This window comes from Clarias gariepinus, chromosome 6 (assembly GCF_024256425.1).
Source record: "Clarias gariepinus isolate MV-2021 ecotype Netherlands chromosome 6, CGAR_prim_01v2, whole genome shotgun sequence".
Taxonomy (NCBI): domain Eukaryota; kingdom Metazoa; phylum Chordata; class Actinopteri; order Siluriformes; family Clariidae; genus Clarias; species Clarias gariepinus.
In genome coordinates, this window is record NC_071105.1 from 22,367,910 (window position 1) to 22,383,844 (window position 15,935).

Here is a 15,935-nt window from a genome sequence, read left to right on the forward strand (position 1 = left end):
GAATTGTGGTGTTCGCCTTCCTTGGTGTCCATATTAGCAGCGTGCCGTTTAAACAGAAAAATTGTATACCGCCACCTACTGCTCTGGCGGACAAGAGGACAAATTCTGACAAAAAAAAAAAATGCAGTAAAAACTTTTCCAGTCTATACTTGAGAGCACTGCTACTGATTTACATAACAAGTTCCATATTTATTGCTTGACCCTGTCATGCATAGATAATTCCTAGAAATATTATTTTTTATTATAAAATTGTCATGTCATTAAGGTTGTAAGCAAAGTACAAAAGAAAATGTAATTTTTTAAAAAACATATATACTTCAATATACACTGATCAGCCATAACATTATGACCATTATGACCACCTACATAATATTGATTAGGTGCTCCCTTGTGCCACCAAAACAGCAATGAACTGTGTGTTCTGACACCACCATTAGGCTTTTCAGCAATTAGACCTAAAGCAGCTGGATCAGGATAGATGGGCCCGCCTTCACTCCCAATGTGCATCAGTGAGTCTTGGATGCCATGACCCTTTTGCTGGTTCACCAGTTTTAATTCATTGGACCAATCCTGACCACTGCAGCTTGGAAGCATCCCTCAAGAGCTGCAGTTTTTAAGTTGCTCTGCCCCAGTTGTCTAGCCATCTAAATTTAGGCCCTAAAAAAGTGGTCCAAGAAAGGAAAATCTTTGAAATGGGCGGTCATAATTTTATAGCTGATCGGTTTTGTATTAGCTATAACATTTGATTTTACAGTATAGTATTTTTCTTGATGTTTCAATACTTTTAGAGAAAACTGTATAAAAATTATTGGTAAAATGACACCTACTTTAAAAATAGAAAAAAAATTATTCTGATCTAGATGATGGTGAATCTGGAGCTTTTTTTGGCAACACATGTTAAGTACAAACACATCTTACTAGCTGGGAATAACTTTTCTGCAGTGTTGCTAAAAAGGCTCCAAAAAGCAACTGTGGTTAAAATGCACTGATTTGATAACATATAAAATCTATGTACAGACAAATTGTTACCTGTTTACAGGACGTTGATCAGGTACTTACTGACCCTTAAACTTTCCAGTTTGAAATCCAGTCTTTCCAACTGCCGAGAGACAATTTTCAATGTTTTTTTTTTACTATTGAATATTAATTGTGAAGTTTAGTTAGATGCCATAAAAATGTGTTTAGTTTTACCTATTTTTTCCCTGGATGCTGAACTTAGGTGCTGTGGGTGGAGCCTGAGAAGCTGTCCTACTGCTCCGGCCAAGAGGCTGAGATTGAGGGTGATTTGGGCACTTGAATAAACTCTTACTTAAATAAATAACTCTTCATGGGCATCCAAGGCATTGGGAAACAAAGGCTAGTCCGTCTATTTAGCCTGTTCCCACTGGTTTACACCAAAAAAAAGTGGCATGACATGGACAAAAGCCACCACACTGCCCATTATTGTCTGTTGTATTCTATATACGTTTCGTTGTATTGATGGGACACATTAAGCTGCCCATTTTGTGTGGTGATCCTTAACAACAGAGAGTAAGACAGCTATTAGTGGCTGAATCAAGACAGGACAAGTGCAAATTTCAGTAATTGTGGCTTGATGACTACCACTGGGGTAACTGTGTCAAGTTGTTTACACCCATAAATATCTCACAGTACATTCACTTGACAAATGTATTCCAAATCCTAATAATCATAGAATTTTATAAAACTACACATTGGATGGGGTGCTAATCCATTGCAGGGCACACACACATTTACACTATAGGCAAGTTGGGAATGGCAATTAGCATAATCTGCATATCTTTGGACAGTGGGAGGAAACCAGAGTACCCGGAGGAAACCCACCAAGCACGGGGAGAACATGCAAAGCCCATGCACACAGAGACAGGAATCGAACCTGGACCCTGAAGGTGCAAGGCGACAGTGCTAACCGTTTAGCCACCGTGCCATCATTCCATACAACCTGTATGAACCCAAATTGTCACAAATTATCGATCTCAAAACAACTAGTTTGTAGCATTAACACAATTCCACAGGAACACCTTGTTGAGAAGAATGGCCACACTGGTTAAAGTTGACAAGAAGTATGTAGTAACTCAAACATCTACTTTTTACAATTGTGGTGAGCATAAAAGCATCTGCAAAACAACACGCTGACCTTCAGTAGAATTGCCTACACCAGCAGAGGACTACATTGGGTGATCTTGGAAATATACTGGAAAAATATTTGCTGGTCTTTTAAAACTTTTAATATTTTGCTAGTTTTTATCTGTCCAGTTGTGTGATCTTGGTAAGATTTGCAGATTAGCATGATTATTTGGGTAATATCTACACTTGAAGTTTGCAGACACTGTAAGCAAATACATTTAAACTCAGTTTTGCAAAATTCCTGACAATTAGTGCTAGAAAAAATTCCCTGTCTTAGGTCGTTTAATATCACTACTTTATTTTAGGAATGTGAATTGTTGAGTAATAATAGGGAGTAATATTTATTTCAGCTTTTATTTTATTTCTATAACATTCTCAGTGAGTCAGAAGTTTACATACTCCTAGTTAGGTAGCATTGCCTTGAAATTGTTTAACTGTAGCCCCTGACAGAACTGATATAACTGAGGAGTCAGGTTTGTACAGTAGGCCTGCTTGCTTACACATGCTTTTTTAGTTTTTTCTCTCAAACATTCTACTGGTTTGAGGTCAGGGCCACTCCAATACCTCAACTTGATTATCTATTTTGAAGACCAATTTGCAACTAAGCTTTATTTTCCTGGTTGATGTCTTGAGATGTTGCTTCAATATTCCCACATCATTTTCCTTCCTCTTGATGCCGTCTATTTTTTGAAGTGCACCAGTCCTTCCTGGAGCAAAGAACCCACACAACATCGTGCTGTCATCATTTTGGAGCAATGGCTACTTTCTTGCTGAGCAACCTTTCAGGCTACATCAATTTCTGTCTTGTTTTCCAATACTTTTGTGCCCGTTTCATCCAGTGTCATCACAAGATCATTTGCCCTTGTTCTTTGATTGATTTGCACTTTTCGTACCAAAGTATGCGTCTCCTTCCTGAGATGTAGTTAATTCTATTTAGTTTTATTTGTATAATGCAACACTACAGAATTAAAAAAGCAAAAGAGGAACAAGCCAAAGGTGAATGTGCCAAGAAAATAAACCTCTTTAGATGACAATAAGAAGAAACCTTGAGAAGAACCAGACTCAGCAGGGACGCCAGCCTTATTTGGGTGGTATGATGGCTGTGTGGTCGCATGTTGTTTATATTTGCTTAGTTTCATCTGTACAGATGAGCATGGTACCTTCTGGCATTTGGATATATATAGAAACCTTTGACTTCAACTTAATGTCAATAAGAAAACAGAATAACAACTGGGAAATGTTGTAAGATACACTTTGTATGAATTGCAGGGATGAATGAAAACGGTGAGGCACCAGATTTGAGACTCCTGAAAAACAGAAGGGTTCTTTTTGATGTCTTGAGATGTTGTTTTAATATTTCACTCTAGGTGGAGATGTGCTGATGTGTTGTTTTCAGTGAGAATTTACAGATCTAGCTTTAATCTTGTGTAACACAAGAGGGCAGCATATGAGCAGGATGTACACATTGACCCTGAGAGGCATGAAAGAAAACACATTTTTTACCATTACCACTGCTGCAGAGGAGAAGTTCATTTAGAGTTACCCGCCAACAAAGCATTAAACCAATAAACAGCACCTCGCATTAGAGCAGTCATGAAGGCTTTACAGATCATGAATAGCAGATACATCTCATCCATAACTTTTCAAAGGAGATTACTGCATATTTTGGATGTCTTCAGCATTGCAATATACGTATACACATACATACATACATACATACTGTATATTCCACCCTTTTGTGCATATAGACATATTCATGAAAGGAAATCGGAACTAGATAATAATACAGAATATACAAAAATGCAAAGCAGTAGTCAACTGTTGTAATAATACAAAGTTTATTATACAGCTCCCATGGATTTGAGTGACTACACAAGGGATATGCTACATGACAATCAAAAGCTATATTTATGGCATTCAGTGGTTTAAAACATGCTGGCAAGCATTTTATTCCTATAAGGAAACAAAAAAGTGCCTTTTGTGTAAAACAATCATGTAAATGACAAGAGACCATTAACACAATGCAAACACCACTGTGTCGCATTCAAGTTACAGACTTTGCAAAGACAGTTTTTCTTCCACTAAAAGCTTTCTAATTAAAAATTTTATTTTTATGTAAACTTAAATCATGTATTTGCCACTTGAGACATAAACTGGAAAAACAAAACAAAAACATAAGGCTTGCAGGTAACATGACATGCGTTAAGTATTGCTCGTTCGCTGTGTCTGTCTTCTGTGTCTTGTGACCGTGTTCTGAGGTTATTTTTAAAAATGACTTTTTTCTTTTTTTTTAAAGCAGAGATAGACAATCACACTGTAGCATTCCATGTTTAAGTTTTTGTTCTTGCAATTTTAATTCCAATCACAAATTTAATTCCAACGCAATTTTTTTTTCAATCACTTGCCCAAACAAAATGACGCAGCACAGAATGATGCATATATTTAGGAATGATGTACCTAAACATATAGCAAATGCCTTACAAATTAGTGTGAGCCAAAAATATAATATATACAAATCAACTGCAATCCATTTACATTATGAATTATGGTTGTCTACATTTACCAGTGCCTATGTCTTTGTGTGTGTGTGTGTGTGTGTGTGTGTGTGTTGTGGGTGCGTGTAAGTGAGATAGCAGTCAATAATACATTCACAATCACGATGTGTGTTTAAAACAGAGTTGCAGCAAGAAGAGACTTATACATTACAGAAAATGTGGACAAAACACCAAAGGTAAATTTAGCAAAATACACAATATTCTTTGGGGAAAAAAAAAATAATGTCTTTATTTATTTATTTTTTTAACCAAGCAAGGCAGCTGTGAGCAATAAAAACACAAATCAATGACCATGACCAATATTTCTGGTGTATAATACACCACAACACTTTTTTTTTTTTTTTTAAAGAACTGTGTGTGTGCTTAAAAGAGCTTTTGAGCTTTGTAAATTAATTACACTTCTATCACATTTTCTGGACCTGGACAGAAAATGGACACATGAGAAATGTCTGTAGAATTTCATACACAATATGTAAGTTAAGGCCTGCATATTGGTTCCTCACCCACCTTATATTAGACTAGCAAAGTTCAACCTGAAGATTTTTTTTAGCATGCTTTATCCTAATCTAATTTGTGACTTTATCATCATACTTACCTCTTCAGAAATGAGTTTTGAGCATGATTACACTTCTACCCCCTTTAACAAAGCTGTGGAGATGATGGCTTAGTGTTTCTAACAGAACATGCCTATTCTGGATAAAGTAAGACAAAGCTGCATGGAAGACAAAAATGATGTAAACTAAGCCAGTTCTCTTTAAAGATGCACTTTGTGGAATTGTGCACTTGAGGGCTGTAACACAGGGCTGAACAGTGTGTATGTGGTGTGGATAAGACATGGGACCTTTTCATACAACAGGTGCACATTTACACAACCTTTACACAACCAACGTGTGCACCCTATTAAAAAGGTGTTCAGATTGAGGTCCAGTTACACAGTAAATTTCAGAATTAGCTATATTTTCAAAATCGGATTCCAGTTGTTACTCTTATAATATTATAATATTCCATACACATTCTCCTGTGATTAGGGGGGTGTATTATAAAGTGACCTCTCAAGCACTGAAGCAGTTCATATTTTGTAAAAAAGTGAAATTGGTTATAGCGTTTGTAAACAAAAATCACTGGTGTCAAAAGTAGATAAAGCTTATGATATTAATATCATAAGCTAATAATTATATATATATAATTATTATTATTATTTTTGCCCTGTGACCCATATCTACCTCTAAGAATGTTGACCTGTATATCTGCATGCCCAGAAGTATATTTTGTGTTACAGTGAAAAGATTTTGTGTTGGTTGCAATTAATGTGAAAAAAGGCAAAAAGATGCAAAGATATGTGAATGTGGCTGGTGCACTCGTGTGGTAAGTACATGTGTGTTCAGAACTGTGCAATATCACAATAAGAGAATAGATGATTTCTCAACCGTTTTTTTTTTTTACGAAAAATTGACCGTGCCAACAAACGATCAGTAAAAATTACATCTTCGAATGGACCAAATAGCTGTGCGTAACATTATATTAGAAGGTGTTCATGTTCTTGGAAAACACAGTAATGCAATGGATGAACTGTCAATCTTTGAAAAAAAAATGTTTGCTTAAAATATATTTCTGAAAACGCTTTTTGGTGTGACAATTACACATGATCTATGCATCTATACCATTTGATTTGTTAAATGTGTTTATATTTATGGTAATAGTTCATATACATTATATTTATTGATAGCTTTAGCAGTTCTCTTCATCAAAAGAACCAAGCTTCTGCATAAAATATTAAGCTTTTTTCCCCTTTTTGAGCCATAGGTTTGTATAAAATAAACTGTATAAATATTCTAAACTCATGCAAATTTTTAAAACCAAATTACTTAAAAAGGTGTTACATTGAAATATTTTACCTTTTAAATATAAGTAAATTTCTGGTTTCTTCTATAGGAGTACAGTTTTCCTAAAAAAATTATTTTGGTATGAAGGATGATATTGAATAACAATTTTGGACAATTTTTAAGCAGTGTACATTGTGAAGTGCATCAGTGGGCTAATGTTGATAACAAGAAACCATCTCGTTATCTGTCTCAGATAACAAGATCATGTGACTAGAGAACCTGAATGCTTGGAGAAATGAGGGTCAATGTGACATAAGATGGAGATGAAACTATGGCATTTTTTTTCAGCTGACTCATCTTTTTCTGTGCGTTTTTCTTGTCTCAATTTTTTTTTAATTTTAGGAAAGGCGCACAACGACTGAGCAGCAGATGCTTGTCTCTTGAAAGAAGAATGACACCTTTAAAGGTAACAGCCACAAGTTCCACCTGTCAAGGAAATTCTTAAATACCAGAAAGCTCCATATTCAGGTGGTTGGCATTACTACCAGGTTCTGCCATGGAATTTGAAGCTGAAGCATCTGTAGGAAGTAGCCATGTGTTTACAAATACAGCTTCTTGCCACATGTGGCCTGCGTTTGGTTTCAGAGATTACCACCCCCTTACAGAAAATCCCACTTTGAAAGCTCTTTTTCAGTTTTACTTGGGCCCGGACCAGCCCCTGTCACTGTATGCTCCTTCCCCAGTGGCAGAATGAGGTGAAGGGGCACAAAGCTCGGAGTCTGTATCGGACTCACCCTCTGCGATGTAGGGCCTCACTTTGGAGCAGCGTGTCACTCCGCTGAAGTATTGGTTGTTAAGGAAGTCTAGGTTCTCTTTAGACTGTGAGATACTGAAGCCACTGAAGGAGCGTTCTAGCTCCTCGTGATCCACAGAGGGAATGGAAATGGAGGTGTCACTCTCAGCACCAGCCTGCTGCTGAGACAGAGCTCCAGGCTTCACCTCCTCCACAGCACTGCATCGGGAGCCTCGGTTGGAGCCATTATGGCCACTGGAGGATCGCTCATGAGTGGGTGGGGGCGGGATTCTAACCAAGGAGGTGTCAGCTACTGGGGAGGTGCCTCGGCAGCACTGAGGGGGTCCAGGAATGGCATGGGGTTGCCATGAGGTGGATGGAGGGCAGTTGTTCTGGTTGATACATGCAGATGGAGGAGCATCAAGATTCTTCTGGCCAGTTGAGCTGTTGGAACGGATGATCTTGGTAATAGAACCAGACTTCTCCATATGCTCGATCGGGCTATGGTACGGTGGGGCTGGGTCAGGCTCCTTAGAACCAAAGTAGGCGTCTGTCTCAGATTGTGGGATTCCCATTCGCTGGATATAAACATTCACCAAGAAATCAAGTTTCCTTTCCATTGACATCACCTGTTCAAGAGCAGAGATTATGAGTGATCACATTTCAGTCTTACAGCTGGTTTATTATTTTTTTTATTAATGAGCAGACAGTTCGTACAGCTCATACCACCATTGCAGTTTATAAAGTTGGGTAGTTGGATCCACTGGTTTAATGGTTAATGTTTTAATTGACAACTATATTGGCAGGTATATGTTTACATCTTTTCAAAGAGGTTTAAAGATTATAAAGCAAGAATAGAAGTTTGCTGGAGTTAACGTAACTTGTACTTTATTATATAAAGCTAAAACATTAAAATATGCAGATGCTATATTAAAAAAAAAAATAAAATGGTTAATATATGAATGTCAAACTAGCAGGTTAACTAATAATGTTTAATGACCTGTTTCTCTACTTTCAGAAGCCGTCCCATCATGCTTGGGTCCTCTGCAATTTCAGCTTCTGTCGAGCTTTTAGGACGATCCTTGTCTGTGATCGGAGCACCTCTGCCAACAATCTGGTCAACCCTATTATTCAAATGAGAAAGGAACATAATCTAGACTATAGAAATTTTTTGTAAAGCCAACATGTGATGTACAAGCCTAATTATAAATAGAAAAAAATAAAAAAGTAAATAAAAATAAATAAAAATGCAGAGACAGCTATATAGACTTGGGGTGGGTTAGGGAATACATTTTGTTAAATGCGAAGAGGAAAGTAGAGCAGGAGGGGACAGGAGATATAAGAACATCCTGCACTCATTTACTAGCTCTCTGCTGGAACATCATGTATATGAATGAAAACATGCAGTATGGTGGAACATGATATGAACAGGTGTTTCCATATTAAGAAAGAGAGAGAAAGAGAGAGAATGGACTAAGAACCTGGCCCACCATAAGGACTATATACACTACTACTGTATATGTGCATTGAAATACAGTATTTGAATAAGGTGTCATTGAAGGTAACAACCATTAAATCTAAAGCTGTATGAACTACAGTAAAACTAACATGGCTTGTCCAAGCTGTATTTGAATTTTTTATATCTTCCCGATACATTATTCTAAATATATTATGGTTATTATTGAAATATCTCTTTATATTTCGTTTAATATTACACTGTATTTACAATATCATTCAAGTTTCTTGAATGATCTCAAAGACCCCCAAAAAAGTGAAAATGAAAAGTGATCAATTAAAAAAAGGATTTTTTAAATATAAAAATAAGCTTACCTAGACATACCTGATACTCAGACATCCATAGATGGTCGTTGTGTATTATATGGCATGCCCCAAAAATATGTCATGCCAACATGCATAAAAAAAGACTGTTGAAATTACGATTCTACTTTGGTCATAGGCACCTTTGCTGCATTTTGCTCGGTCCAGAATATTCATTTCATACAGCGAAGCAAGCAAACCAGCTTAACCTGTTTTTGTTTAGTTATACAATACTTACCGTGATGGTATATATGATATATGAATCCTCTAATCTTCTAAGTTTGATATCTACTGTATATGACATATGTGTGAATCATAACTTGGACATGTACCATGCTCAGTCTCAACAAACAAAAGTTGTAAAGCAAATTAAGAGTTTATCAGCAGCCACTAGCTAAATCCCTGCACAGTTGCATTTAGGAAAGTATGTATGAATAAGTGCTCAGGTCATCTTCCATCTCAATGACCATGAAGAGCATGCATACCCCATAGAAATCGGAGCTTTTGTGATGTTTTGTTAATGTCAATTGAGCATGTCACATTTCAGCTTCCAATCCACTAGAGCTAATGCTCAGGTCTTGTTTGCGTTAACTGAGCATTCCAAGAAGCAATGCTTTACAAGTCATGTAATGTGAAACAAAAACAGGTTGTTTTTCTTTTCCGCTCAGCACACGCAGCAAAAAAATTAAAATGTAGCTCTAAGGCGAGCACGAGATGCAGTTTGGTGCGTCCTAACCTAGGTGAGAACTGGGGCGACTCTTTGGTTCCCTTGGATGAATACTTCTTATGGCGGGGAGTGGTGGGACCCGGAGGACCCAATATCATATCTATCCTGGCAAAGCAAATAGAGGAGAGGACAGCACAATGCAGGATGATGCGACACGGACCAGCACAGACGTCAGGACCATGGGCACATTAGCACAGGAAGGGGGGAAACAACCAAACCATGAAAAAAAGGAAATTTAAATAGGAGAAGAGAAAAGGAGAAAAAGTGAAAAATATATTCCCGACATACTTTACAGAGTAAACAGCTGCATGGCTGTTTTCTAACTTTTAGCTGGAGCAGTGATGGTGTGATCTTGGCAGTGAAACAAAAGTAGATACACTGAAAGTATGCCTAAGTATGCTTCAAGAGCATGAATATATTCATAAATTGCACATATTGAAGTTTCTAAACTCAGAATACTGCATACATATTTCAATATTCCGTGTAGATGGGATCGGTATGAATGCCCTTAAATTCAGAGACTGTATGTCAAAGAGATTTGTTCAGGTTTGCCTTCTGTACTAACATACATTTTGGGTTATCACTCAAAATGAGCACTGAGTCCTTCCATGGTGGGTGAGTGTTTATGCACACAACACACCACAAAAAATACAGACTGGTACAGACCATGATATTAGATACACACAATGAAACAGTTTCGACCAATTTGACTTCATGGGATACACAGGTGAAAAATGTGATGTCATATTGCTTTAAATAAAAAAAGGAAAGGTTCTAAAAGAGCAGGACATGCGAAAAAAGATGTCTAATGTTATACAATAGCTAGTGCTTTGACTAGTGCGCCGTGTACTGTAAGTATACTAGTGTATGTGTACGTTTACAGGTTTAGTTGGGGGAAAGAAGAGGACAGGAGAGCAAAGACAAACAGGAGAAGACAGAAAAAAAAGCAAAAAGGAGAAACCACTACCTAAGCACACAGAGATTTTATATCTGGTCTTGCCTGGACTGCAGATTTTTAATCCTGGCCAACATGTCTAGGTGTCCAGCTGAATACTGCTCAATAACATCCATCACATCATAAGGCCGGAGACTCTCCTTAAACTTTCTCTTTGACACCATAAACCGCATAATGCTGCAGAGACAAAGAATTTGCACACAGTATATTAATGTCAAATTAATACAAGGGGTGTTCAAGTCAAACTGGGACTTTTGATTGTGAGGAATAACAGAATGCAGTGATGAGAGTAAAAACTACCTTTATTTTTTTATATAATCCCCTGCTACACTAATGCACTCATCCCAGAATTTCACTAGTGCTTGGATACAATTAAGGTAGAAAGTTTTCCTTGGTACACTGAAGCCTAAGACTGCCTGCTTCTTGTCTGAATCCCTGGCATCCCAGGAACTCCTTTAATGGCCCAAACATAAGAAATGTCTTGGAGCGAGGTCAGGACTATATGGGGGATGTTGCAATAACTCCCAGCTGAGTTCCTGTAATGTGCAAGTGGTGTTTGTGAATGACAGACAGATGCATTTCTTCCACAATCTCTGAGCCACCTCGACCGGGCATTGTCATTCCAGATGTATGGCCTTCTTTAAAACTTTTGCACCACTTAAAAAATTTACTGCAGTTTCTCATCAGCCTCATCATCATACTGTGCCTGAAGTCTTCTGTAAATGGGAATCAGTTTTACGCCTCCGTTCACAAGAAATTTCCCTACAGGTCCTGGTTTTACTTAAATGCTCCTCATTTTAGATCGTCAATACATCAGCATTATATACTCAGCAAAAAAAGAAACGTCCTCTGACTTTCAACTGTTTTTACTTTCAGTAAAATTAATGTGTAAATATTTGTATGAACACTAAAAGAGTCAACACCATAAGACATAAACTAAAAATGTTTCACTGAATGGAGGGAGGCTCAAAATCAAAAGTACCAGTCAGTATCTGGTGTGGCCACCAGCTGCTTGAAGTACTGCAGTGCATCTCCTCCTCATGGACTGCCTATTGGGGACAGTCTGAGCACTGATGGAGGGATTGTGTGTTCCTGGTGTGACTCGGGCAGTTGTTGTGGCCATCCTGTACCTGTCACGCAGGTGTGATATTCGGATGTACCGATCCTGTGCAGGTGTTGTTACACGTGGTCTTCCACTGTGAGGATGATCAGCTGTCCTTCCTGTCTCCCTGTAGCACTGTCTTAGGTGTCTCACAGTGCGGACATGGGAATTTATCGCCCTAACCACATCAGCAGTCCTCATGCCTCCCTGCAGCATGCCTAATGCACGTTCACGCAGATGAGCAGGGACCCTGGGCATCTTTCTTTGGGTGTTTTTTACAGTCGGTAGACAAGTCTCTTTAGTGTCCTGTGTTTTTAGAACTGTGACCTTAAATGCCTACTTTCTGTAAACTGTTAAGGTCTTAACGACCATTCCACAGGTGCATGTTAATTAATTGATTATGGTTAATTGAACATGCATGGAAAACATTGTTTAAACCCTTTACAATGAAGATCTGTAAAGTTATTTGGATTTTTACAACATTATTGTTGAAATACCCAGTCCTGAAAAAGGGATGTTTCTTTTTTTGCTGAGTACATATATAGTCTGAAGTTGACACATGAGATATAAAAAGTAATATGATTTATTTTAAGCTTGATAATGTCACAATGTTCAGGGAACCCATTCCAGGGTGCTATAGGGCCATTCTCTTGTAAAATGTCTGTCTTCAATGCTAAAAGAACACCTGAAGTCTTCTCACACGACCATGTCTTTCTTCCCACTCTCCTATGACATGTGACTCTATGCTTGATGGAATACCTTAAATGTGTAAATTTTTAATAAAACGAATGTGCTTCTTGAGATTTTCGGAAGGCACAAAGATATAGTATATCTATAGATATAGATATAGCCACTTAGATATATTGTTTAATGCATAGAAAGTGGCATCTTCAGTGACAGGGATCCTTATTAATGAAAATGACTCTAAAAATAGCATGAAATGGAAAGCTCTAAATTATAATATACTCTGTATGACCAAATATATGTGGAAATCCAGTTATCACACCTATACTGTGTACTGTTTAAGCTTACTGGAAATCCCATTCCAGAACAGTGGGCATGAACACAGAGTTGGAGATTTCTTCTGCGATTATACCAGCCTTCACATAATGTTGAAGCATGTTTGTGTGAATTTGTGCTCATTCAGTCAAAAGGACCTCTGTGAGTTAAGGCACTCATGGCCTGCTTGTATTGCAGACAACATTCCAATTCCACCCAAGGTGTCCAGTGGGAGTTGTGGTCTGGACTTTGTGCAAACCACTGTGGTTCCTTCACACCAAATTCATTAAACCATATCTTTACGAACATTCATTTTCTGCATGGGAACCCATTCATGAAGCTCCAAATATACATTCATATACATCCATAATATATGTGATGTTGTTGCATCCAGAGGCAGTTTTGAATAGTGAGCGGTACAACCGATGATAGGTGATCCCTATGCTTCAGCACTAAGCTGCGATGCTGTGTGAGGTTGCATGGACTACCACTTTGTGTCTGGGCTCTAGGCTTCAATTTTTACAAAAATAGCACTTACTGTACTATTATCTATTATGTATCAGGGCGGAAATATCACAAACTGATTTATGGAAAAGCTGGCATTCAATGACATTGCCACATCTACAGTCATTGAACTCTTCAGTACAACTCAATAAAGTTTGTTTATTGAAATTGCATGGCTTTGTCTTTGATTGTACACATCTGTTAGTAATAGGTGTGGCTTAAACATTGTTCACATACTTTTGGCCATATAGTGTATGTTAAATTCAGATTATTAAATATATGACCAGGAAGTTTCCTTTCCTGAGTCTGCTTTTTGCATGTAGGGATTCTGGGCACTGTTACTTACCACACCGCCCTGATGGTAACTTTAATTCCTGGTGTTAAATCTTGTGGAACAAACTCACAATGGCAGCTCTTATTGTCATCAACAATGTCTTCTCCAGGAAGGCTGGCTTCTACAGAAAAGACAATATGAAAACAGGGTACTCCAGTATTAGTTAACAAACCCCTAAATCTTCCTTGTTTAATTTTTTTTTCTGGGATGGCACCAAGCAGAGACCAGCCACAGCCATTAACTTGCACAGCTCAGTAGGACAGTGTGCCGTTGAATACCAGGTTAGGTCAGGGCAGGTTAACGGGCAATGTGAGCTCATCTCATTGAAAATGTGAAATCACAGCAGTCTGATGCACAAGGAGAGGGAAGGGACAGGCAGGATTTAGAAATTAGACTTCAATAAAAACTACTGTAGCCCAGAAGAGCATGAGCCAGCAAATACAGCAAAGAGGAAATTAGAGCTAAACACCTCTATAAGAGCTTTAATTACGGTGACTGTGCAAAAAAAAAAGGTTCAGTCCTCTGTGATATTTCATGTTTAGGAGAACCTGTGAGTCAAACGCCATTGTTTCAATTAAGGGGAATTATAAAGCACAGAACCAGAGTAAAAAGTGCTTATGCTTTTAAAGTTACTAGTAAGTAAAAGTATTTAATAATGTATTTGACTGAACTGTTTTAGCTTACGTGCAATAAATATGATTCCCCTTTTAATGAAGTTATATTTTCTAAACATTTCTATTTGAGTGAAGGTGTCATTAATATTTTTTAAATCGATTATATTTTAAAATACCTCCTGGTTGTTTATCATGCTGGTGCAGCAATTCTAGGTTACAGTTTTGGCAACTTTTGTCCCATTTGTCTCCATAGTTCATCTGGCATTAGAGTAATCATTAGAGTAGAAATATTTGTGCTTTCTATACCAGCTAAATCACAGAGCTGAATAAAAACTGTTCAACCCCAACCTCTCAGGTGACTTATGAAGGGCTACAATATATTTTGGACAACTATTGGGTTGCTACAGTGCTCTGTGATACCAGCTGGAAGGCCCCATCAAGTGAGGAGGTTGCAGGGGCTTCAGAAACTAATCAGCTTTTCTCACATGCAGGTAACAGCACAGCATTGCCAGTTGGCTGAGGCTGAGGCTGTTAATTTAGAATCATGATATGATGGGTCATGAAATGGCTCAAGAACTGAAACATGCACCCTGGTTGTTTGTCCTGTTTCTAGGATTCAGGAAAAAAAAGCTTGCTATAGTGGCCACAATCATGTGATTATTGTCTTACTGATCAACCCTTCAATTGCTGCAAACATTGGGAAAAAAGATGACAATATATTGGTTAAAATGTGGCTGCCAAGAAATCATATGATAAGGCCATTTTAAATCGAATGGCTAAAGAGCTTGAAAAGAAATAAAACAACAAAGAACACTGAGGGATTTTTTTTTTAAAAAGAAGAATTTTTTTTTATAAGCATAAGATTTAAGATTAAATGCAGGGCTGGTCTTGCCTTATACTGTAGAAAAGGGTCCCACCTCTGATTCTCATGTGCATTATAATGTTTTTTTTTTTTTTGCTATAACAGACTCACTTCAACTAATCTTCTTAATCCAATGAGATGGAGTGTGTATGTTAGAGCACATGATGTTAAAAAAACATTACAAATTTGAATACAGGGGGTATCACAAGACCAGTGTTGAGGAAGGTGAAATTAAATTTAATGTACGTGCACCCAAAGATGGGAGTAAAAGAATAAGAATAAATATATACATATATATTAAAAAAAAAAAAAAAAAACATTTACATACCAGGAGAAGAATATTGCCATTCATGAAGACATGATGAGCAGTCCCATGAACTTAAAGATATGAAGATTATTTTGCTATTTGTTACCTAATTGTGCATAAAACTTATTACATATATGATTTCAGGACTTTTAGAATTTAGACAGAATAATATGATGAGGATTTGCTATATTTTAAGCAAAACTAGATATTATGAAAAACAAAAGAAAAACTTTTAAACACAGATTAATGATGTTTGCACATTAGCAATTAACTAAGAGAGAATTGCTCCTCAACTTATTCCCTTTATTAAAAATATGGTTGATTTCCGAAGTGCTGTATTGCCTTAGAATGTAGATTTTAAAACAAAAGCAAGACATACATGATTCAATGTTTCATT

At 37.3% G+C, this 15,935-nt stretch overlaps 1 protein-coding gene across 4 annotated transcripts in view; it reads right to left on the reverse strand.

The window, feature by feature from the left end:
• Nucleotides 1–5,901: 5,901 nt before the first annotated feature.
• The window catches only part of LOC128527246 (potassium voltage-gated channel subfamily KQT member 2), a 60,262-nt gene continuing 50,228 nt past the window's right edge, over nucleotides 5,902–15,935 (reverse strand). For 2 of the 4 annotated variants that reach the window (XM_053499642.1, XM_053499641.1), the window contains 4 exons: nucleotides 13,768–13,876; nucleotides 10,862–10,993; nucleotides 8,317–8,440; nucleotides 5,902–7,945 (listed from right to left, as the gene is read on the reverse strand). In XM_053499642.1, coding sequence (XP_053355617.1) covers nucleotides 7,220–7,945; nucleotides 8,317–8,440; nucleotides 10,862–10,993; nucleotides 13,768–13,876 — 1,091 coding nt within the window. In that variant the 3' untranslated portion in view covers nucleotides 5,902–7,219. Of the gene's footprint in view, nucleotides 7,946–8,316; nucleotides 8,441–9,870; nucleotides 9,967–10,861; nucleotides 10,994–13,767; nucleotides 13,877–15,935 lie in introns of all 4 variants that reach the window. The other 2 variants (XM_053499644.1, XM_053499643.1) reach the window with 2 other exon arrangements.